General features: G+C 35.7%; 2 protein-coding genes across 2 annotated transcripts; one reads left to right on the forward strand and one right to left on the reverse strand.

Annotated features, from left to right (window-relative positions):
- Nucleotides 1-442: 442 nt before the first annotated feature.
- Nucleotides 443-3,492, reverse strand: LOC128862458 (armadillo repeat-containing protein 8-like). Its single transcript, XM_054101096.1, has 8 exons — nt 3,175-3,492; nt 2,523-2,732; nt 2,225-2,456; nt 1,921-2,158; nt 1,647-1,862; nt 1,509-1,580; nt 904-1,458; nt 443-847 (listed from the first exon to the last, which is right to left on the reverse strand). The coding sequence occupies exons 1-8, from the start codon at nt 3,401-3,403 to the stop codon at nt 605-607; spliced, it is 1,995 nt and encodes a 664-aa protein (XP_053957071.1). The 5' UTR covers nt 3,404-3,492; the 3' UTR covers nt 443-604.
- Nucleotides 3,493-17,366: 13,874 nt separating this feature from the next.
- On the forward strand, nt 17,367-25,690 carry LOC128860974 (4-aminobutyrate aminotransferase, mitochondrial). The gene is made up of 5 exons (XM_054098798.1): nt 17,367-17,603; nt 17,743-17,861; nt 20,951-21,122; nt 23,957-24,119; nt 24,356-25,690. Exons 1-5 carry the CDS (start codon nt 17,552-17,554, stop codon nt 25,323-25,325), a joined length of 1,476 nt encoding a protein of 491 aa, XP_053954773.1. The 5' UTR covers nt 17,367-17,551; the 3' UTR covers nt 25,326-25,690.

The following is a 25,690-nucleotide window of genomic DNA, read 5'->3' on the forward strand; positions in this document are numbered from 1 at the left end:
TTCTCTTCCTCAAAACAGATGTTTTATAATTTTTGTTTATTTTTGGTATTTCAGTGTTGCCGGTCCAAATACGTAGTTTTTTATTGTGTCATTGTTTTTGGGTTTATTCGATGTAGTTCCTTCTTCAATTTGATTCTGGTATTAACATTAATTGAAAAGCAAATGAATGTTTACTAGCCATACATTTTAGACTTTATTAGGGAGACTGAGGCATTTTCAATAATCAGAGAAAAAATTTTGAGAAAATTATGTATTTTTTGCCACAAAAAATGCCATTCCCCATCGGTTGTAATGTAGTGACTTTTTTTTGGTAAATTCAAACTTTAAAGACACTTAATTTTTGTATGGCTGTAGTTGAACTGACATACGATTTCCCTATTAATCTCGGTTAGACCTATAATTTACAAGGTTCTTATCTCCATATAAAATACTGTAATGTAAATTTGAGTTATATTTTTACGTTTTTAATTATCAAAACAACTTACGTTCAAAACGCTACAGTATATTTCAACAAGAAAAACTGTTTGAAAACATAAAACTATTGTTGTAATAATATAATATTATTAATCATATGTACAGTATTGTGTATATTTTTGTTTAATAATTACTGCAAAATCTCCGGGTAGAAATGTTTACATTGTATAACAATTTGCTTTAAGGTTCTGCCTATATAATCTTCACATTGTGCTTTGTTTCGTATAGTTTTCTTATTTAATTCATAAATATTTTTTATAATATTTAATTCACTTAGTCGAGAATACTTTTCCATTGACCACGAGTCCTTCCGATGAACGAGATTATAGATTGCAAAAAGTGCGCCTGCTTGAAGTTTTTTCTCTGTATGGAACTGGAAACAGCAAATAAAATACATTATTTAAAAAAAATTTTGATTGTACAACATACCAAAAAGGCAGCTAAGTGACCCATAATTTTCTTATCCATTATGATATAATCTCCATCTTGAGCTTCAGCAGCAATATTACCAATAATGCATAATGCTTGTTCTTTAACTTCCGCTGAATGTTCGGATTCTAGTAACTTATTTATAGCTTCGAGCACTTGAGTCGAATGCACACTCATAATTACTTCAACATGATAAGTTTTACTCAAAAGATTTCTTAACAATCCTAATGTTTTCATCACAATCCTGGTATCAGTATCATTCAACAGCTCCAATATTCGTTTTGTTCCAAGAGTATTGATAATATCAGTTTTAACGTATAACTCAGACTGAAATGACACGTTCATTAAAGCCCATACACAATTCAACCTTAGGAAGGCATCTGTATGCGTAGTGTATTGGCACAATCTGTCAATAATGCCAGCATTAATAACGGGTTCCTTGGATGGTGAAAATTCTAATAGTAGATTGCAAATGGTTGAGGTTACAGCAACCAGATATTCAATAGAGGTTTCGGTTGCAAATATTCCCATCAGTGGTTCCCAAATTGTGTAATCCTATAATAAATTTGTTGTTATGTATTAGAGAAAATGCTTTACTTTCATACTTGAAATGTTGTTCGTAATTGCTGAACAGATCTCGAGAGCGAATGCAGACATCTAATCCCAGCTAGTTTCACCTACAATAGAAAATAATGAGAAAATACGTGAGCTGTGTATATATGTTACGAGGCAAATTTGCATACCTGTGAATTATTATCTTTTAAGCCATTCAATATGGCATTGATTAGACCATATGTATCCATTAATCGTTTTCTGATTGCCTCATCATTTGCCCCTAATGACGCAAAACAACAAAGCGCAGACTGTTTAACTGAGGGATCTCGACTTTGCAGTAAATCGGATAGTGACTTAAGCAGATGATTTGTTATGGCCGCCGTGCGCTGCAATTCCGAATCAATCTAAATTGAAACCATAATTTAATTAGAAGAATGCATTTTTTTTTTAATTCAGCACCACCTCTATGAGATATGCTAGCGTCTCCGAGGCAGAGGCTCTTATTGAATGGTCGAAACTTTCGGCGCATAAGCGGGCTAAGGTGGGAAGCGCTTTTTGGGATATCCTGTTATCCGTTGATGGCAGAGTACCCGACCTATAAACATAGGTTAGGCATCTAGCCGCAGACAACTGTATTTCTGGACAAAACAGTCTCGACATTAGGGAATTTAGGATATCTGGCAAAGATCTACCTTGAAAACTGTGGAACAATGAAAGACGTATTAGCATGTGTTATATTGGTTTGACAAAAACAAAAAAGAAGTACCTAATAACACAAATATTGTCCGCTACAGATCGATTTGTGTAGCACATGCAGGACAAGCAACGAAGGGCCGGTATTTGTATATCCTCATTGTCATAGCAAATCATTCGAGATAATATATGCAATGTTCCAGCTTGCAAGAGCCGAAGTTGATCTTCATTTGTCTGACACACGGACACAAGTATGCTTGTTATACATATTTGAGTTTTTAAGGAACTGCTGGCTGAAGCTAGCCCTAAAAATAAAAATTATAATAAATACATATAGATGATAAAGCGATTGTTTAAAATAATTAACTTACGCAAAAAGTGTTTCAACACGTCCGAATCGGCTAAAAAGTTTTCCTTGGGAGCGCATGGATGTTCAAATATTGACCTTAATGTACTCAAGCATATTTCAACACATTTTTTACTATTATTATTTGAAACAATTTCTTTTAGCAAATATGGTACAACATTGTACTGCTTCACTAGCATTTCAACCTGCTCCTCTGAACCTTTCGCCAAGGAACCTATAGTGAAAATAGGTCAAATTATTTACAAGCCATTAGTAGATATAATTAAATATACAAGATAATTTTTATAAATATAATTTATATCACATAGAACATGAATATATCTCGACAGAGCGGCTGGTGTTATAACAATGTAAAACGATGCGATGGGATAATGTGAGGCTGGTGTATTGGGAAACAAGTATTTTATGGCTCGCTGCGATAAATAAATATGGATTTGTTTTAGAATCCTAAGCATTTAGTACCAAATGGATTTTAAATAAATTCGAAGAAATGAAATGTTTTAAACAAATATAGTCAGTGCCTCATGACTAAGCAACAGCGTCGTCTCGTTACTATTACAGAGGCACCTATCTGTAATGCGTGCTGGCTTTGCACTTTACGTGCGTACCGTTTTCCGGAATTTGGTTTGAAAGAATTTGTTTAATTTTTTAATCACCTAAAATGACGAGTGCATCCATTTTTCGGTCTGGGCTTTGATCTTGATCAATGCAAGTGCTGAGTATGGCAGGAACCAGTTCGTGCGAGATGAGGGCACCCTTCTGTTTGTTGCTTCCAATGACTGCATCTTTGATTTTTATCAAGGCCTCTCGACAATCAACACCATCACCATTCGAAATAATATATCTCAATTCGTCCCAATTTGTTTCCTGAGAAATCGTCCACATTTTAAGTATTATTTAATAAAAATAGTTATCCCAAATATCATCCCGAAGTATGTGAGATGAAACTATTTAACATGTCAATGCTTCTTCTTTCTAGATATTTATTTACAATAATCGCATAATGACAACAAATTTATTTTGAATGCATAATGGACACTTTCTGTCATTTACAATGTAGTGATGTGAGAAAATATCATGAAGGAACTGCTATATATCACGGTACCTTGCAACCTTCATTTTTAAGCAAAAAGCAGCTGACAAATTCTTTCCCACGAATTATCCGACGGTCACTTCAGCAGTATTCGCCGTATATGTATGGGGAGTATTTATACTGATACAACAATCACGAATTCTGTTTGTGTTGTGTTGAAGGTTGAGCAAGGATTATACAAAATACTGTCGAATGAATTAAATTAATGAAAATTGATCAAAATATATAATTCAATACCCTATAATTAATTTAAATAATGTATTACTTCATCCGGTTTGAAGTGTGTGCAGCCCCTGCAAAAATTGTCACTCGAAGAAGTGAATACAAATTAACAAATCTGCTGTTTACAGTTATAATTCGTCGAAGATTCTCATTATTATTGAAGTGGGTTTTCATAAACTACTTTCGATGAGGTGATTTACCGTTCAAAATTCTTTGTCCTCCAAGTACCTTCCATCTGATGTATCCTGCCGTGATCTCCCAACAGTCTTGCTTGAAAAATTAAGTAAATTAATTAAATTAAATTCTAACTTTTTCACTTTAAATTTTGCAAAATTCTGCTTTTTATCTTGGTGAAAAGATTTTTGGAGGTGGTCTATATAGCAGACCGTTATTTGGCTCTTGGCGAATTTGACAGAATCAGCTGATGTCACTTGAGGTGTGTTTACAAAAAATTGAGATTGTGTTGGCCATATATGAAAAAAATTAACCAATGACACTGCGTTGCCGATTGAACAAAGATTGGACGAGTGTGTGAAAATCCGTGAAATAATCGTACAAAAGTTGCGACGTGGCAGCCAAAGTTCCCTTCACAATTTTCTTTTTCACCATAGCTTAATAGTAAACCAGGTAATCTATCATCCTTGTTGTGCTCCAAATTTCCTCCTTCTTTGCGAATTAAGATGGTATAGACAGAATGTTGCATTTTTGACTTCTTTAATGAATTGAATGAAAATGTATTTTTACTAAATAAATTAATCCATGACTTGCATTCTGACCAACGGTCTGGTTACACTCAATACTTTATCATCCTAGTCATTGAGTGCACAGAGAAACTTAATGTATTAGGAGTACACTATAGCATCATTTTCATATGGGTCCCAAAACTCATGTCAATACCTGAAAATAAGTTGCCTTATGCATTGGCTAAAGAGGCTGAGGTCTCACTACAAATAAAACTCGAGCCCTTCCTTGCCATGGGACAACATACCATGCATTGCATAACATATGTAGGTTAAAAGCGAAGAGATCTAAGGCTAAGAGAAGCATATACAGTAGATTCTGTTTTTATGCGATATATAAGTTCCGCAAGAAACAGCATAAAAAAAGCTACCAGTTCTATAGTAAAACTATAGATACGTTTCAAAAGTGCTAAGAACCGCATAAATCTGAAATAATGCAATAAAATCGCATAAAAAAAGAGTACTAGGCCCATATTATAACTATAGATACGTTCCATAGACCGCATTAATCTGAAATAATTAAATAAAATCGCATAAACAAAAAATTGTATTTTTGAAAATTATATTTATATTTAAGAAACGTCAGAATCGAAAAATAAATTTACATCGTCAGATATAGAATCAGACAATACCCGCATGTTGCGCATTCGTTTAGGATGGCGTAAAATCACTTCCGTCACTTGAGGAAATGTACACGTCTGATCTGGATGGTGATGCAGGCGATTCCATACTTGTAGGGTTAGCTTTTTTGATATAATGTGTGATGAGTTTTTGCTTAGCTGGCTTAGAATCTTGTTTATATGTACAATTCCCGATAGGTCGAATGCATTTTTTAATTAAAAAAAAAACCGCACCCTTTCAAAACCGCATAAAAACAGAATCTACTGTACTATAAGCTGGCATCAAATGATGAGCCTTCGTTAAGCTAAGTTCTTTTTATTACTATTATTATTTATTAAACATAGTATTATTATTATTATTATTATTATTTAGTGACTGGTATGAATACCAGTACTAAAATTATGTTTGAGCATTGGCTGCAGAGGCCATCAGCTCTGTGTCGGCTGTGGGTGTCTGGATTATTTGTTACATTGTCATTACGATAGTTTTAATGAATTTGCTTATTTTTTCGATGTTTGAGTGACTGGGAATGGCGAGGATGTCGCTTATTTGTTCTGAGTTTAGTATGTATTTCTTTTCTTGCGTTGGCGTGATTTGGACATTTGTTGAGGATGTGGTCCAATGTTTGGTTTGTGTTGCAGGTTGTACAGATAGGGTGATTTTCTTTTTTTAAGATATGTTCAAGGGTCTGTGTTGTGTGGCCTAGGCGAAGGCGGGAAAAGATTCGGGTTTTAAATCCGTGTATATTTGTTGGGTAGAGTGGAGGGTTTCCATTCTTATTAATATTGGAATAGTGTTCATGTTTGTAGTTTTTTAATGACTGCCGCTGTTTGTGTATGATGCATGTATTTATATGTCGTTATATATGGAGTCTTTCTGTTTTTGGGCTGATTATAATTGGGGCATTGCAAGCGAATTTCGCTGCATTATCGGCATATGTGTTTCCCTCGATACCTGTGTGTCGTGGAACCCACAGTAGTTTTAGTAATTTACTGTTTTTTATTACCAAATCCCTTATTTGATTAACAGTTTCTCATTTGTTGCAAGTGGGATTTCTAGCCGCTATGGATGACTGACAAGCTGTCGGAGCACATTATGGTTTTCGTCTTTTTCTGGATAGATAACACCATAGCTTCGTGTATTGCCCCTGCTTCTGCCGAGAATATAGAAGAGTAAGGGAACATGGCTTTTAAACTTAAAAATATGCCATCTTCGGATGTTACGCTGAATGCAACATTGTCTTCCGTTCTAGATCCGTCAGTAAAGACGATTGACCAGCCGTTATTTTTATGGGTATTGACCTTTTCGAGAAAAAGCTGCTTAAACATTGGATTGGTGGTGTTGTCTTTTTTATTTGTATGAAGTGTGATATCACATGTGTGAGTGCTTAATTTCCAAGGAGGATTATAATAGGAGAGTGTTTGCGATTTTGTTTCTAAGTTATATCCGCGGGAAACATTAATGATTTTGAGTAGAGCAGGCGTAACGTTGTAACTTCTTTTGGATGGTAGCAGTTTTTTACGTCATCTTTTATAATTGATGTATTTAAGAAAAGTGTTTTTGGGATAAGTTTGGAGTTGATTTCTTGAATTCGTTCTTCAAGTGTAGGCAAGCCAGATTCAATATGGAGGATTCTTATTGGGGTGGTGCGGAAGGCAAATAGGCTGGTTCTGACAGCTTTGTTGTATATGGGTTTTATGATATTAAGTATAGTTTTGGATGCGGAGCCATATAAGAAAAGACCGTTGTCAATTTTGCTTACGATTATTGCTTTAGTGATGTGTATAAGTGTGTTTACGTGAACATACCCTTTGTGTGATAGGTAAGATAGTAAATTGATTCTGGGCTGCAGGTCTTTCTTTAGTTTTAGGATATGTTTCTTCCAAGAGTAGTTTTTTGTGAATATGAGTCTTAATATGCGGAGTTCTTGGACGTTTTCGATTGGTTGTTGGTTTAGTTTTATTGAGTGGGTGTGATAATCGCATTTGGTTTTTTTGCATATGTGTAGCCTTTTCGTTTTTTCGAGCGAAATTTTTGCCCTTGAAGTTATGGTCCAGTCCTCAATATCTTTCAAAACATCTTCAAGGATTTGATTGGATTCGGAAACATCCTTCGCTTTGCATAGTAGGAAAACGTCGTCGGCGTAAGCACAGTGGTCTACAAGTTTATGTTTTAGAATTATGTTGCTGATTTCGTTAAATGCGATCGAAAAAAGTAAGACCGAGAGTGGTGACCCTTGGGGGATACCGTTCGTTAATGGATGTAGATTGGAATGAATGCCATTTACCTTGACTCGGATTTTTCGGTTTATAAGAAAAGATTTGACGAATTTAAAAATTTTTGGTCCAACCTCCCATTGTCGAAGTTTCTCTAAAATAACATGTGCTCCTATCGTATCGAAAGCTTTTTCAAAGTCTATTGACAATATAGAGGTGTGGTTGTGCGTTGATAAGGACTTTGCCACATGGTAGTCGATGTGCAACAGGGCATCCGTACATTCTCGTCCTGGTCGGAATCCGACCTGGTTGGATGAAATAAGCCTTTTTGTTTCGGTAAACCATAGCAAGCGCGCCGCCACTATCTTCTCTACTAGTTTCGAGAGGCACGTAATTAGCGAGATGGGGTGGTAGGATTCAAGAAGGCTAGGCTCTTTTTGAGGTTTTGGAATGGGGTTGATAGCTGCGCTTTTCCAGTTTTGGGGAATGGTACCGGATTGAAAGATGTTGTTGTATAACGCTAGAAGCCTCCCTTTTGCAGATATGCCCAGATGTTTAATCATTGAGTATGATATGCGATCAAACCTGGCGTTTTGCCTTTTGTTAGCTTTAAAGTGAAAAGCATTTCCTCCATTGAGATGTTATTTTCCATTTTCTTGGCTGTTGTGTTAGATACTTGATTTGGCGTTATGGGCGAGTTCTTAGCTAGTTTGAATTGATTAGGGAAGTTAGAGTCGTTGAAACATTCGGACCAGTTGTGAGCAAAAAGGTGGGCTACTGCCTTGGGTTTGGTTATTGTAGCTTGAGTGGTTTTCATAGCGTAGATTGATGTTTGCGTATGATGGTTGGTACGTCTCCGCACTTTGCTCCATAATTCTTGAGGCGCTGATTTTATGTTGATGGATTTCGCAAAGTCTTCAAAGCTAGCTTTTTTAAGACGCTTCATTTCTCTTCGGAAGATCGCGTTTCGCTTTTTATATTCTAGAAGGTTTTGTTGTGTGAGGAATTTCCGGAAACGATGCCATGCCGTAATTTTTTGGTTGCGGAGATCCGCTAGAGATTTGTTCCACTAAGCGACGTTTTTTTTGTTTTTGTTGGATGCTTGTGGGATGGAGACATTGGCTGCTACGCGAATAGCCTTCGCTACATTGTTTGCTTCTTTGTTTATATTCTCGCAATGTGGTCTTTTCGAAAGTTCCCTTTCGACGGTTTTGCTAAATTTTGTCCAATCAGCGAAGTTGAGTAGGCATCTTTTTTCTGTGTGGTATTTATCTTTTTTCTGTGTTGAGCTCAATTTTGTGATAATAGGAAAGTGATCACTGTGGTGGAGATCATCTAAAATGTTCCAGATTATCATCGGAAGTAAACTTCGGGAACAGCATGTGATATCCACATGTGTAAGCGTGCCATGGGTTGAAAGGTGTGTGGGTCGGCCGTCATTTAGTACGGAAAGGTTTGAATGGTTGATAACGTGCTCGACTACTTTACCTCGATTGTTGCAGGATGGTGAACCCCACAATGTATTCCAGCTGTTTACGTCTCCTAATACAATGAGGGGAGTTTGTATTGTGGCGAGTAGATCTATGACTTCCTTGGAAGGAATTTGTTGGAGTGGTGGAAAATAGCACGAAATGATCGTACATTTTTGCAACAGTTTGCACATTGTTTACGTGTACAGTCGGATGGAGAGTGGGGTGGAAGATTGCAGCCTTCGCATGTAGCAATATTGGTGCAGCGTGTTTTTGTGTGGCCTAGTAGTTGGCAGTTTTTGCAGCGCATAGGTGTTGGATAGTTAGGGGAGCCCTTAACTTTATACCAAGCTATGTCAATGACTTTGGGTAGGTGGTAGATAAGACAATTTTGCCAGTAGGAACAACTTTGCCCTAAGTCATGCGGGTAAATTTATATATACTAGTTACACCTTGGCTTTTTAGTTCCTGCAAAATCTCTTCCTCGCTTACCTCGTTTAGGCAAGGCGCATAGATGATTCCCTTTATTGTATTTAAATTGTCTTGGTATTTTACTGTGACTGGGCAAAGATTAGCAATCGTTTTTAATTTTAAGAATTTCTCTGCTTGCGTGTCAGTATAAGTAGTGAACCGTTTTTGAGTTGTTGATGTTTTCTATTGGGTTGATATTGCGTCTATTGCTTTTTTATTACGAAAGGACTGAGTTTTTGTAGTTCATTATTAGGTGATTTAATAGTTATGTATTTGGGTTGATTGGGTGATGTTTGTTTGTATGTAAGCGGCGGGAAAGAGTAGTCGGAAGTATAGTCGTCAAATTGGCTTAGTATAGAAAATCTATTTGTTGATTTGTCTGGCGGTTCTGGTTGCAATGGCATTTTGCTGCTGTTGTGTTGTTATAACTGTTTGCTTTGCTGTATAAATAAAATCTACGGTACTACGATACGGAAGGAAGGAACTTTTCATTTACATGGGGTTCTCATTAGTTTGATCGGAACAGCTGATGCTGAAAACAGTGAAGACCGTAAACGCAATCCCTACTCAGCTGTTTCGACCAAACTAATGAGAACCCCATGTAAACGAAAAGTTCCTTCCTTCCGTATCGTAGATTTTATTTCACGATTATTAAAAAAATCCCGTAATACCGACCCAGCTGATTGGGCTCACCACACAGTGTTGCCAAGCAGTACATTTCGAAATCATTTACAAAATAAACTTAGAAAAATGATAATTTTTGTTAAAATAGCTTAAAAATACTCTTGAATAATGTTAATTATAGATAAATGAACTATTTGCATTTGTTGGTTTTTGGCTTTGGTTTATTAAACAATGAAAAATTGTAACTGATAACGCGGATGTGTGAAAAAGTGTGTAAGCAGAAATATCAATGGCAACATTGTGTAGATACAACCAAACACATACACACTCAATCCGATGTATTGTGTAAATATGTAATTGAAAGAACGCAGTTCTTCTCGGGGTGAGTTTTTGTGCACGGTAAGGGACTGCGGTAAGGAATTCAGTGCGGTCTTCACTGTTTTCAGCATGAGTCGGGATTGCGTTTACGGTGTTCACTGTTTTCAGCAATAGAGTACAAGCAGCTTAGACCATCGACTCTTTAGTTTAATGTTAAGTGGTAGATACACATGAAGTATGTGAAATATAAAGATAATTAGAACTAAAATTATAGGTTCCATAGTTTTTATTAGGAAGGTACAATCGAAAGAGATTCAGGAATCTCATAAGCCTGTCTAAGGCTTCATCTGTATATTCTCGGGATATGGTCCACCGACTTCTGTCGTTTTTGCTATCAATACCCGGAAACTCCAACACACTTTCATCTTGCTTGCGATGTCATACCGAGCAGAACGAAAACTCGTTCTGGTACGGCCAGAAGAAAGTCATGTACGTTCCACCCCACCCATCTCCATCTAAGGTTTACTTGGGGAACACAAAAGGCTATTAAGTCAAAGTGCAAGTTTTGAATAATTCTATTTTACTAAATAAATTGTATAAAGGAAAAAAGGCATTTTTACAAAAAAAAAATTTTAATCTTTTTCGTCATATCTTCGGCATTTACAGCCGTATCTTAAAGTATAAGTATATATCCATGTTTTTGTCTTGTTGTATCAGGTCAGTCCATAAGTTCGTGCGTTTTTTAAAGGTGGTTTTAAAATTAATAAAAAAGATGTTTAAAGTATTTATTTACAATGTCTTCCCAACGTTTAGGCAAATTTTTAATTCCCTGCTCAAAAATTGTTTGTCCTTGGAGCCAAAATATGCTTCGATATCCCTTTTTATAGCTTCTTTTGAGGAGTAGTTCTTACTACTCATATGGGATTGAAGTCCACGGAAAAGGTGATAATCACAAGGTGCAATATCAGGAGAGTATGGTGGATGCGGCACTAGCTCCCATCCGTAATAATCAGCAGTTATCGTCTGGTTTGGTTCCAGAAGTTCATAATGAACAATACCGGCCATATCCCACTAAATAGACAGTCGAATCTTCTTGGGGCGAAGGCCATCCATAGGGTTCGGTTCTGGTGTTTCATATATATCTAACCATTGGCGTTTGCAAACAGGATTGTTGTAAAGGACCCATTTTTTATCACCAGTAACGATACGGTTCAAAAAACTTTCATTTTCAAGCCGTTGCAGCAGCTGAGAACACACATTCACTCTCCGCTGAAGGTTGTCGACGGAAAGTCTATGCGAAACCCATTTTCCCAGCTTTGAATCCTTTCCCAACTGAACCAGGTGCCTGTGAACTGTTCCATGCGATGAATTTAACCTCTGAGCTATCATATCGACTGTCAAATTTGTCTCAGCTTCCACGAGTTCGAGCAAGGCGTCGGAGTTAAAGACTTCAGGACGACCAGCGCGCGGGGCATCCTCCACGTCGCAGTTACCACTTCGGAATTTTGAAAACCCACCTTTGCCCAGTCCTTGCACTCACGGTATCTTTTCCGTGAACAGTGTTTATTTCTGCAGCAGCAGTTGTTGATTCCAGCAGTTCGAAGATTCCATTTTATTTTTTAACAATCCGTGCTTCTATCCGCGATTAAAATTACTTGTTGAATGCACAATATATCAAAGAAAATATAAATAGTTCCGTTATATTCCGCGAATAATTTTTTGTATGCAAAAATCGTACAAAAGTGAAATTATAGGTAAAATACGCACGAACTTATAGACTGACCTGATAGTACCTACCTTTCAGATTATCTTAACTTCCACGTGAATTACAAAAATTAATACATGAAAAAAACGCTTCGTGTTTTGAGAGCGACATGAATACAGTTTAGAAACAGAACTATCAAATAAGGGTATTTCCCAAGATGCATTCACAGAAGCTGACTTCGTTAGAGAAACAACAAAAATTACATGTATTTTGTTTTTGTAATTTGGTGGGTTGTAAAAAAAATATGTAGAATAAGAAAATGTGGAAAAAATTAATAATTTAAATCCAAACCAGCAAATCGCAACAAAAAAAACTAAACCATCCCTGAGATAAAAACATAATTATTTAAAATTATAAATTTATATATATATTATATCTTATGCGTCTAACCTTGTAAAAAACATATATACATACGTATACTGCCCAAGCGTGAGAAAAATCGGCAAATAATTATATGTTTTTCCGAAATTGTAGGGAATATACCAGCAAACACTCTTCATTGTGAGACAACAAAAATTATAAGCCTTCCGGTATCGTAATTGTAGCAATTCTCTATGGGACTCCATTAGGACCTCTGGTTGTACATTTGTCAGTTGCTCTGTTCCATACCCAACTTCTACTTCTACATTATTTAAAAAAACACATTAAAATTCCAAAGTAGACGTTTTATAGGAACACCGTTTATATATTTTCTCACGATCTAAATTGGAGTATACGTATGGATGTACGTCCTCATACACCTAATAAATACATACGTATGTATGTGTGTGCATGAACGCTTTTGTTATTTATGAGTGAAATTAAGAGCGGGTGATAAGTGCTCATAAATGTTTTTGAGCTTTCAACTTTACCATATGTATACACATGTATGTACATACATATGCACTTTTACTGTTTTAGATTTGAACCTGAAAGCTTTATCAATATAACAATTTATCAAGGTGCATAGATAAAGCAAGAGATGTGTGGTTTTTATGCGAATTTGTTATACATATTAGTTGATATTATTTGGTTTTTTGTTAACTTATGAAAACTCATTTTGATAGCTTCACTTTATTTCTAAGTATATCGACACCCATATTTGGTTTAATCTGGTTTGTCAAGCCTTTCAATATGATTGCAGTTGAATTGAAAGCCAAATTAATTCCGTGACATGTTTAATTTTGTTATAATATTATTTTTCGGTTTGCACTAGTTCTTGCAAGAATATACATATGCATTTGCCTACACGTAAAATTTGAGTAGCAGGTTACTTGAGGTCTTCTAACTAAGATATGTTTACGCCAACACTTAAAGCATTAAAGGAACTGAATGAAACTGCATAGAGATACAAGTTTGGTCTCATTAATGCATGATTAAAAGATTTCATCATCCGAAGCAAAATTGTAAGAGTAACTTTGGGTGCTACGTCGTAGGAGACTGGACAGCACAATCGTGCCCGCTCATTTCACACGCATTTTTAAGCTCTTTCCATGAATCGTTTTTCTAATAGCAACGCAATAACATGTGCGCTGGCTGAGTTGACTTTCTCGTTTATTATATTATTACCAACGCCTTCTCGCACTTATACCACACAATCGGATTTTTAAAAGAGACACAAAATTTGAAGAGGATTACGGATTCGATCCCACAGACATTCTAAATACACGCGATTGTTGGCTATGCTCTACTGCAGCTACCTTGAAGACGTGCCTTGGAACATACCTAAACATTTAAACAAGGGCGAGTTTAACTTGGAGTCACGGGTAGTTAAATCCGCGAGTTTTTGTAGCTTTGATTTGGGAAATTTTGAAATGAGAGCGAGAGCCGAGGCGGCCGAGTAACTGCCTTCAATGACAAATCATCAAATCAAAAGAGAGTTCTGTTGTTCAAGAACAAAATATATCTAGCGAAGGCTAAATGATCTCGTTGATGTTGGTGGAGCAGCATAAACATTATGCATATGTGTACGGGGAATGCTGCTGCAGGGACAGTTCTTGGCCGGATATAAATCAGATTCGTCCCGGTAACGTAGAACCGACTGTCGTGAGTTAAAAAATGAGCCTATTCTCTTCAAGGCTATACAGCGCAGGCGGTATATTATTTTAGCTTGGGGTAAAAGAAATCTATTATTTTAGCGTAAAATTATTGCACAAATGGTTTAAAACTCTTTTATGGTCGATATTAGACTCTGGGCGATGCTACCTACTAACATACCGACCAAATTCGATTATTTTTGTGATTTTACCGACATTTTCTTAATCGACGAAACTAGCTGTTACTGTATCGGCACCATAGAAATTCAAAGGTTAATTCTGATTTAGGCTATTAAAAACATTTTATTGAGCGAAGTGAGAAATAACTCGCTTTAGTCGAGTTAATCTTAATATGGGGTATCCGGTTCTATCCATTATATTTTGTGGAAGATTCCTTGTAATCAGTAAATGTGGCTCTCTGGTACTAAGTGGCTCTATAAAGATCAGTCATTATTGGCCATATACTAGCCCGTGCAAACTAAAAAGAGTTGATTTTGAGGCTATGTGTGAATTTGGTATCCCGTAAAGCTTATACGACTCTGTAAAATGATGTTGAGTAAAACAACCTCAGCACTTAGTTCAATGAGAATTCGAAAAAGCTCTCAGAAGTGTTTAACACCAAAGGAGGCCATTTCTCACTTCTATGCAATTTTTATACCTGATAGAGTTGGAACGGAGTATCTTCTACTATTAAATAAAGAGAGCAACACTCTCATGTGTTGGTTTCTACGTTACTGTATAACGGAAAGTGCTTCCTTAGCAACCAGTTGTAATAGTAATAAAACTAAACCACACTGGAAATCCAATAGGCAGTCACTCATGCTAACAAGTGCCACTTTGGCCGGAGTTGGCATTGAGCAGTAAGTTCTTTTTCATTGAACAAAAACTTCAATCATCATGTCTTTTCTATGATATGGGATGGTATGGCGCAGAAGCATAGACGATAGCAATAATTGATGGGGAGGCACTTAGAGTACCACGAGAGAAAGGTGGTTATACGGAAGGTTTATGCATAATAGATAAACGGTGACGATGCAGTAGACACAGTGCTAATATACTTACGTTTTTTTGTTGTTAAATATTACATTTGATCATGTCTGAACATAAACTGCTAATGACAAACCGTCACGAGGACAGAAGTGCATAAAAGGCCAAATTTTACCAAAAATAATCTTACAAAAAGTTTAGCCATATATTTAGAGCATACGTTTTCGTGATGGATAATTTTTACTGGCTAAAATTTCTTCAGAATAAATTGAATGGGTACTTCGCTCTCTCAATTTTTGAGTGATGGATAATTTTTTTGGCGGCCGCCGTAGCCGAATGGGTTGGCGCGTGACTACCATTCGGAATTCACAGAGAGAACGTAGGTTCAAACCTCGGTAAAACACCAAAATTAAAAAAAAAAGAAAAACATTTTTCTAATAGCGGTCGCCCCTCGGCAGGCAATGGCAAACCTCCGAGTGTATTTCTGCCATGAAAAAGCTCCTCATAAAAATATCTGCCGTTCGGAGTTGGCTTGAAACTGTAGGTCCCTCCATTTGTGGAATAACACCAAGACGCACACCACAAATAGGAGGAGTAGCTCGGCCAAACACCCAAAAAAAAAAGCGTGTACGCGCCAATTATATATATGAATATATATAATTTTTTGACACGAACAAAAGCCTGTTTGCAAAAATCAGAACTAGACAGCTGCGTATAAACATAAACAGAAATATTTCCATCATTAGAAGAAATGTTTGTTTTTCTTTAGTTCAAACGTTGTTCAAAACCAAAAATGGATGATTATTTAGTTAGTTCATTCAGAATCGGAAAGCGCACAGAAAGTCGCGTTTTACCGTGACAGCGAATTAGGTAAAGTCGTCAATAGAACTGGTGTAATTCTACCAAATGACAGAAAGGGTTTTAACTAGTGGTCACTCATCAACAGGTAATAGCAAACCTCTGAGTGTATTTCTGCCCAGAAAAAAAACTTCTCATTTGCCGTTCGAAGACTGTATAGGTCCCTCTATTTGTAGAGCAACATCAAGACATAGACCAAAAATTTTATCAGCCAAATTCCCACTACATGTAAGATAGATTTACAAGGTTTGCTCTTTAATTATGGTGGAAAAGAAAGTTGTGAGGAGAACTTCCGCTGTCACGTCTCTTGGGAGATTCAGCCGAATTCTGCACCATCATTTCACATGTATTCATACATTCGTCCAATCAGTTGTTGTTCAGACGGCAACGAAGTCTCATTGGTTGGATTTTTGTCTTATAGCACTAACACAATCTCACACATCCCAAGTGACGTCAGAATGCAAAGTTTTGGCCAACATTAAATCGTTAATCGGCTTTCAGCGAATTTGAAGGAATGGCAAAATCTTGTAATCTTGTAACTCTTTCCAAATACCCAACTATTTTATTCTTAGATTTTTTTAAACTTAAAAACTAGCATTGACGAGGACATCGCTAAGTAAAATCCACCAGTTGCTAGGTTAGGTTAGGTTAAGGTGGTAGTCGGTCTATACGACCAACTCACTTAGTTGTGATACCACTGTGCGACACGGCAATCTCATTTATTTTTCTTTGTGGAACCATTTTGTGGCTCTTATGAAGCGCCGCTTTGGTTCCAACCCTACCCCAGACAGTTCCGTAAGAGAATTGAAAAAATATTTGCCTAAAAAACCAAAGGAAGTGCTCAACTGTTCCTCATCGCTACAACTATTATACTGCATATGTACATAAGTAACATAGCCTGTTGCTAACATGGAAGGAAAATGAAGGCAAACTAGTCACGGTTTTAATTTCACTAGTAACGCACCACTTCGGTACCAGTAGATTTCCCTCCATAGGTACGTACCATATGTTAGCTCACATGTGATTTAATAAATTTTATAGTTTTTATTCGTTATTCGCATGATAAGTATTTTTATAAGTTTTCATTTCAATTTTACATTTGGAGCGGCTCATACGCCGTTCTCACCAAATCTACCAAAATTTCAGCACTTAAGCACGTATGCATATATATATGTATGCACATACGTATTTATATATATACTTATACTCAGTTCTAATTTTGTGAATATTCACAGAAGAGTTCTCTTTTTTTTGTTGATAATAAACTTACAAACAACAAACAGGTTGTCGTTTAGGAGGGAATGCGGCGGTATCGTCGACGTCGCTAACTATCACTTGTATAAATTCATACGCACGTATGTATGTCTACATGTGTAGCGCGCAAACATTTACTCATATACCCCCTAATGATAACCACTTTTAGGGAGCGCAAAATTTCCGCATGACATTCTGCGCACAATCCAGTACGGCCAGTGCAAGACCATTCGCCCTGGATGCTGCTCTTTCACAGTAGTTTTTAACGTTCATTCCGAAAGTGCGGCGATAGCAACGGCTATTGACACAACAATAGCTAGAATAATTTAAATTTTTTTATTTTCTTTTTTGGAGTGCTTATTTACTTATAAAAAATAAGTATGCGTTTCCTGCAAGCAACCGTAGTCTCGAGACACTGCGCCGCTTTAAAAGGTAAATTGTGGTGGAAGTAAAATAAAAGTTGTGCCTGCATATGTCAAAATCGATGAAACTCACTTGGTGCATATTGGCCTAATATGGATTATGTATTTTTTGTTTTTGCTTTGCATTTGCTGTGTCCTCGTGTTTGCAGGCTTGGCATATCCTAGAAATTATGCCACAATAGCGGAACCTGCAGCGCCTGCAGTCAAAACACAAGCTATACCAGGTCCTAGATCATTGGAATTGAAGGGCAAATTAAGCGCAATACAAGTAAGAGAGAAATATTTTACATTAAAAAAGAAACGTCAGCTCATACTCAGTTGATACTTAATTGCCATTTATAACTGTGATTTATTAGTTTGTGTATTTGTCCGTATACGTAACTATATGCATGTACGAGGGTCGTTTGAAAAGTCCGTGCAAAGTTAGAGAGAAGGCACCACTGATACGTATCGAGGTAATGTTTGGTTAATAGCATCTTTGAAGAACACACCAAATTTCAGCCAGATCGGTCTATTTCTTTGTGTTTGGCATTCGTTTGAATCCAGGAAGTCGAGTGATTTTCTTTTTCCATAACGACAACGCACCAGCTCACGCCTCAGCAGTTGTGGTCGCAAAATTAATGGAAATATGGTTTCAACTCTTTTTACTTCCACATCCTATTCTCCAGACTTCGCTCCCACGGCTTCCTCGGACTCTTATTTGTTCCCCAATTTGAAGAAATTGGTGGCGGGAAAGATTTTATTCAAAGGAAGAGGTGATTGCAGAAACGAATGACGATTTTTTAGACTTGGACAAATCCTAATAGATATATGGATAGATAGATTCGTTTATTTTTCACAAAAATATTTACAATATTTTTTACTTCATTAAAACTAACATATGGCAATGGCTTTAAAAGTCGTCTGCCGGAAAAATTTAAATTAAATTAGAAATTTAATAAATTGTCTGCACTTTAAAGCACCAGTAACAAAATGGTTTAATTTTTTCCATTTAAAATGGACGTTCCTTGTGCTTTATATACATTGTGGCACAAAATTAATCATCCTATCGGATATTTTTTGTAAATGGCGTCGTGCGTCAATCATATTTGACACTTGTGAACTACTATCAGGTGCAGAATACAAACATATAAGCAGTGGAGCGTGTAAAGGTCAATATAAAGATTTCCATCACTTACAATGATTTTTTATTATTTAGTAAAATCGGTTATTCAAAAACAATAAAGCTACTCATTGTTGAAAGCTACGATTGAGTTTGCCTTGATTAAAAAGGACCTTATTTCTTTTCATTTATTAGTATACATAAATAAGGTATGGTCTTTTACAATGCGTGCAGTGCATATTAGATTCTAAATTAAAATGATTAAATCTAGAAATAGACTTCAATGAAGGCGAAGAGGCAAACTTTATCACCATCGTGATAAAGAAAATATTTCCGAATACAAAGAACCACTACTGACTTCGTCAAATTTTAAATATTGAAGTATTCATACGTACACACGTACCTATCACTACAAACAAGCACTTCTAAAATGTGCGTGGATAAGGAGTTATAAATTCGCGTAAAAGCCTTCGATTGGAAATTAGTACCTATCTACCCACATAGATAAAATGAACGCGCATATTGCATACATACATACATACATACTTACTTACATATAACATATACTTTTATGGGGCTGTGAATGAAATAATATTATACACGGTGGTGCAAAATTAATCATCCAATTTTGTTTGTGAATAATTTTTTACTAAATAAAAAAAAAAAAATATTTTTAGTGATAGAAATCTTTATTTTGATCTTTGACCGCTCCAATGCATGTCTCTTTGCATACTGCAGCTGTCTAGTCACAAGTGTCAAATATGATTGGCGTACGGCACCATTTGCAAAGTGGGTGATTTATTTTGCGCCACCTTGTACATAAGTAAATCGATTGTGAACTGTAAACTACTTTTCATATTATGTAGATCGGCTTATATCCACATTGGATTTGTAGAGTACCGTTAGTAAGTTCGCAAGAAAATCTTGTTAATGGATCAACCATTTCGAAAGGATCTCAAGGAATGGAGAAAATGTTCTGTCCCTCGAATATTAAGCGGAGTTTAGAAAACTAAACAATCTTTTTATTTATAATAAATTGACGGACAAATTTTGCCAATTATGCTATTTTGTGTTTTATTATGGGATATTTTAGTTAAATTTAGGCCAATGAAAACTTTTTATGTTGACCTGTACTCGCTGGACCAACAGAGATCAAGAGTATTGTTGGTGTTATTGATGATTATTAACTAAAATTAATTATGCAGATTTCTTCAATCTTATAATATATCCTATTAGCTCTGAGCTTTTATAATACGCAGGGCTGTCTCGTTCCTAATTTGAGTCAAGCAGCACAGAAGAAGCATAAGGGTTACAACTTTTGTGTGCTGTTTTGAAAATCCTTTGACCCTAGTACAATACACGAAGGGGTCTAAAAGTTCTAGTGATTCCACGTCATTTAATTTCCAAACTCGTAGCTGGTCAAAACAGTCATTGGACGATCGGCACACACGCAGAAAAGCTAGGTTTACTATCCAATCCCCATCACAGAAGTTGTGGGGGTCTTCCAGAGAAGAAGACTATTGAGCACTTCCTCTGTAAATCCCCGAGTTTCCAGCTAGATGATTAAGGTCACTGGGTGCTCCTTTCTTCCACAGCCAGAGGCAGTGCTCCAACCTAAATCCCATCAGCCTTCTCCATTACATCAACATCTCTGGATGGCTATGTATCTGCCCATTGGAGGTCTTATAACGGTTCAAAATGGCGCTGTAGTGCTACTTGGAGAGTGCCAGACTTGTATTTCAACATTTTAATTACCTATATATGTACTACAACCCAATTTCCTTAGTTGGCAATTCGGAAATGTGCTTTGCTGTTAGCGACCTTTTTGAATTATTTCTGTTAGTTTGGTAATGCTCTTTCCCACCACCTGATTTATAGCAATTTCATTGCATACAAGTACAATAGAATTTAAAACAAAAAACTAAAACTGACTGAATGAAAACGATAGAAAGAGAAATTTAAATAAAACAAACACAAACGGTATGCATTATTAAATTGATTCTGGCTTTATTTCGAAGCTACATTCCAACAGGTGAAACTATACATGAGAAACATTACAGAATAGTTTGATGGCTGTTTGTCATTGGAAGCTTTGACAGCTGCTGAAACATAATAATTGGAAAAACAGCAATGATAGTTTTTCCTAGTCACCCTTTACAATATGTATGTATCATACTACCATATATATGTATATAAAATCATGACATATTCTTCCATATTAAAGCATAAAAAACGAATGTCTATGTATTTTTCAGAACGTTGTACCAGTTCAACTTTTCGCTGACTATGAAAAGTCAATTGGAAACTACCTGGTTGACGTCGATGGAAATGTCTTACTTGATGTTTATACACAAATTTCCTCAATACCATTAGGCTATAACCATCCACGCCTCTTAAATGTCTTCCAGAATGAAAAAAATTTAAAAAGTGAGTACAAATTCAAATGCTAGAATTGGTTTTGAAAATAATCACAATTGGGAACTGTGTGTAACATACTTACCTATATGTGTGTACTTATACTTATACGTCAGGGTGGGTCAATTTGTATGGAACGGCTTTTCTCGACTCGGATTCATTAGACCACAGTTTTAAGGCAATTTCGAGCCCCTTAAATTTAAAAAATGGTATTTTTAATTAATATAAAAGTTAGGTAATTAATAGTAAACCAAAAATACACCTCTTGGTGAAAATAAGAAAGACCTAAAACCAAAATAAATATAAAAAAAATTATTGATTAGAAAAAATGGTAAAATTTAATTGTTTTTGGGTTCTTTGTAAGTTTTAGTTTGATTTGCATGTATACAAAAACTACATACAGAAAATTATATTCATTTTGTTTGTAGCGCCAATAAAGAAAAGATATCGGAAATGAATTCTGTATACCAAAAAATTCCCAAGTTCAAGTATTTATAAACAAAAAATAACATTCATTATACTTTGATCAATATTAAACTATGTATTAACTTTCTATTAATGAAATACAGATTCTCTCAAAAATTTTGAGTTCTCGAAATTAGTATTAGAGCTATGACGTAGTGGGCTTTTATTTTACAATATTATGCAAATTCAGAATCTGCTAGGATACCGCACGACAAAATTAGAATACCAAGATGGTTATAGTGATATTAAGAAAGAATGTTCCAATATCGTTTTGTTGATTGTATAGTATGTTTAACACGGTATCTCATATCTTAAATTATTCCGCATTTATTGCTGCTATTTTTGTAATGCGCTAATTCTTGTTCTGTGCAAAACGAAATAATTATAAGACCAAAAGTGTTTACATTTAATTTAAAAGTTTACAATGTGAGTTATTACAGGTACGTCAATTATTATTTTATAAGTGCTTTTGATCGCTTTATCTCGTTCTCATATTTATGTGGTTGTTTTGGTTTAGAAACAAAAAATGTGCCGCGCGGAAAAGATTGGTCTAAATTTGAGGAGGGACACATTTTAACATGCAGAGAGAGGTCTTACAATGCGAGAGATAGCTTCAAAATAAAAAAGAAGCAAAACAGGGGTTTTACATTACTTCCATTTGAAAGAAAAGTACAGATGTACCAAGGGAGAAACCCAAAATTTATCGCTAGAGATGTTCGGGAAATCAAACGTTTAGCTATAAATGAATCAAATAGCCCTGCTGAATTTAAACATATTTTTAATTTGGAAGTTACTACCCTTCGTATGCAACAAATTTTGCAAGTAGATTCTTGTCTAGGTACGCGTTTTGAATACCTAAACACAACACCAACAGCCAGAGACATTTGCAGAAATCTATTAATTTTGAAAGAGTAGTATTTTTTCCGATGAAAAAAAAATTCAATCTGTATGGAATATATTAGCGTGATAAACGAAAGAAAAAGGAGAAAATGGATCGTAATTGCGGAGGGGGTTCTGTTATATTTTGGGCCATTAGGGTCAAAGGCAAAACAGCTATATGTTTCATATCTACAAAAAAATAGTGCCCAGTATATAGAACTTTTAGACTAAGTTCTTATTACTTTTTGTACGTTAATTTCGATTAGGATTCGATTTTCCCGCATGACAACGCAGTCGTTCATGCTTCCAAAGCAACAAAAGAGTTTTTCGCAGCAAAAAAAATACAAATTTTAGAATGACCTGGCTGCAGCCTTGACCTTAACTCTATCTCAATTGATTTGCAAAAATGGAAGCCATTTAGATAGCGGTTTTTAGAAGTGCGACTATTGTTACTTTTCTTAATAATTAATTTAAGTTTCCTGAAACGTGTGCTTATTTCTGGATATTTTTAAAATATTTATCATTAAAAATTTAAATATTAAAAACATAAACTGTTAGTCCTAAGCAGATAATAAAAACTATAAGAAATTTGGTTGGTCTTATAATTTTTTCGTGTGGTGTATAGTCATATCGTATTACTATACATATCGCACGGCGTGTATTGGTATGTAAGTAGAAAGAGCGTTTGATAGAAGATATTTCCAGATTAAAAAAATATATTAAAAATTCTTTCTGAATGGTTCCATCAAATTGAGTAATGTTATAATTTAGGGAAAAGTAATTTGCTTTTATTGTAAATTCTGAGTATTTTCCCCAATTTTTGTGATGCTGACGGTCGATATTGATGCTGCCTCTTTTTTGTTCTGAAAAATTCGATGTTGAAAGTGAAGCTTACTCTAGAAACCAATCACCGAAAAAATGAATGAAAAATGAATGAAAAAATTGAGGAGACCATCGCATAACATTGCTAGAGAATTAATTATTCATCACTACACAGTTTTGAACCTCTAAAAAGAGACTGCATCAAAAAGATGTACGCGCGGCTGCCAGTGAAGTAACAGTGACCGAACTTCCATAGCAATTGATTATTTGCCTCGTTGGTTACGAAACATACAGTGGACGAAGTGAACTTAAGAATTTTATTAACAGTAAAGGGCATCGTATTCTATCTTGACAGCGTCATATTTGATGAATATTAGAAAATGTGAGAGTTTTGTATTCGATCTCAAATATTTGTTTATGTTGGTTGATACTCTTTCTTTGAGATCAAGTTTATGCACATACATAACGACATGACGAGTAGGAGCTAGCCCAAAGCGGAATTGATTTGCTTACCAGAAAGAGGTGCTTGAATTAAATTTATTAAGGTAGAGTGCGTCACAAGTTTATTACAAAATGTTTTTTCACCGCTTATTTCACTTTGTACAGTGTTTAGCCATGGGTTAATAAAAGAGCAAATACATTTTGATAACCATAAAACCTCATATTATTGCTATTTCCAGCTTTAATCAACCGTCCTGCCCTGGGTGTATTTCCTGGAAAAGAATGGCCAGAACAATTGAATTCAATTCTTACTAAAATTGCACCCAAAGGACTGAGTAATTTGACAACAATGATGTGCGGATCCTGCTCAAACGAAAATGCATACAAAAATATTTTTATTTGGTAAGATTTAACAGATGCAAAATATTGCTAGTTTTTACTCTAATTTATTATGTATAGAATTTTTCGCTGTTTAGTAAAAAATAAATTTAAAATAATTTTTAGGGCCCCTTAAAAACCGAAAGAAATATTGTATTTTATATATATTTAAAATGTAATATTCTTTTCAATATGATTAATAAAAACTCTTAATTTTACAAATCTTTATCAACAAATTTCTTCAATTATACTCTTTTAAGGTACCGTCGCAATCAGCGTGGTGAAAACGTTGATTTCACAGATGCCGAAATGCAGTCGTGCATGATTAATCAACCACCAGGCGCACCCAAATTGAGTATACTGTCGTTCAATGGCGCATTCCATGGGCGCACTTTGGGCGCACTCTCCACCACACACTCCAAATATATACATAAAATCGATGTGCCTTCGTTCGATTGGCCAATTGCTTCATTTCCTCAATATCAATATCCATTGGCTGAAAATGAACGCCACAACAAAGAGCAGGATCAACGATGCTTGGCTGAAGTCGAAGAACTGATTGAAAAGTACAATAAAAAAGGCATTCCAGTGGCAGGCATTATTGTTGAGCCCATTCAGAGCGAGGGTGGTGATAATGAGGCATCGCCTGAATTCTTTCAGGGTCTGCAGAAAATTGGCAAACAACGCGGTGTCGCTTTGTTGATTGATGAGGTACAAACTGGCGGCGGTTGTACCGGTAAAATTTGGTGCCACGAACACTTCAACTTGGATGGCCCACCTGATGTGGTGACATTCAGCAAAAAAATGCAATTAGGCGGTTACTTTCACAAGGAGGAATTCAAGCCGCAACAAGGCTATCGCGTATTCAATACATGGATGGGTGATCCAAGCAAGCTGCTGCTTTTGCAAGAAGTCATTAATGTCATACAGGAAGAGAACTTATTAAAAAATGTTAACATTGCTGGAAAAGTACTGAAGGATGGACTATTGGATTTGGAAAAAGAATATTCACATATCCTAAATTCAACAAGAGGACGCGGTACCTTCTTGGCGGTGAACTGCCAGAATGGTAAAGCACGAGATGATATCGTGAATAGACTCAGAATGAAGGGCATACAAACTGGTGGGTGTGGCGAGATCTCGATTCGTTTCCGACCAGCCTTAACATTCCAAGAAAAACATGCAAATATCGTTTTGGATGTATTCCGAAGCGTATTGAGAGAATTGTAATTTGATTAGCGATGTTAGCTGTAAGCTGCCTCTCTTTGCATTTAGTATTGAGTAAATATATTAGACGCGAGTCAAATTGTAGCGAGCAAGAGAAATTTGCGCAAAAGTAATTTAAAATAAGATAAATATTTAAATGAATTTGTATTTGATAGCATGGTGCAATTTATCATCTCGAATGAATCGATATGATGAGTTTGAGGAAAGTTGTCATATTAATTAAATAAAAGTGATTTCAGTGCCGTAATGTGAAGGTAAAGAATGGATCATATGTATTACAAACTAAAAGGCAGCACTCGAGTTGTGCTCTGAAACTTTGCTTCCAATAAATAACGAACCTTATTTTCAAACACAGAAAACAGAGTAAA

Source organism: Anastrepha ludens, chromosome 4 (genome assembly GCF_028408465.1).
Source record: "Anastrepha ludens isolate Willacy chromosome 4, idAnaLude1.1, whole genome shotgun sequence".
Lineage (NCBI taxonomy): Eukaryota > Metazoa > Arthropoda > Insecta > Diptera > Tephritidae > Anastrepha > Anastrepha ludens.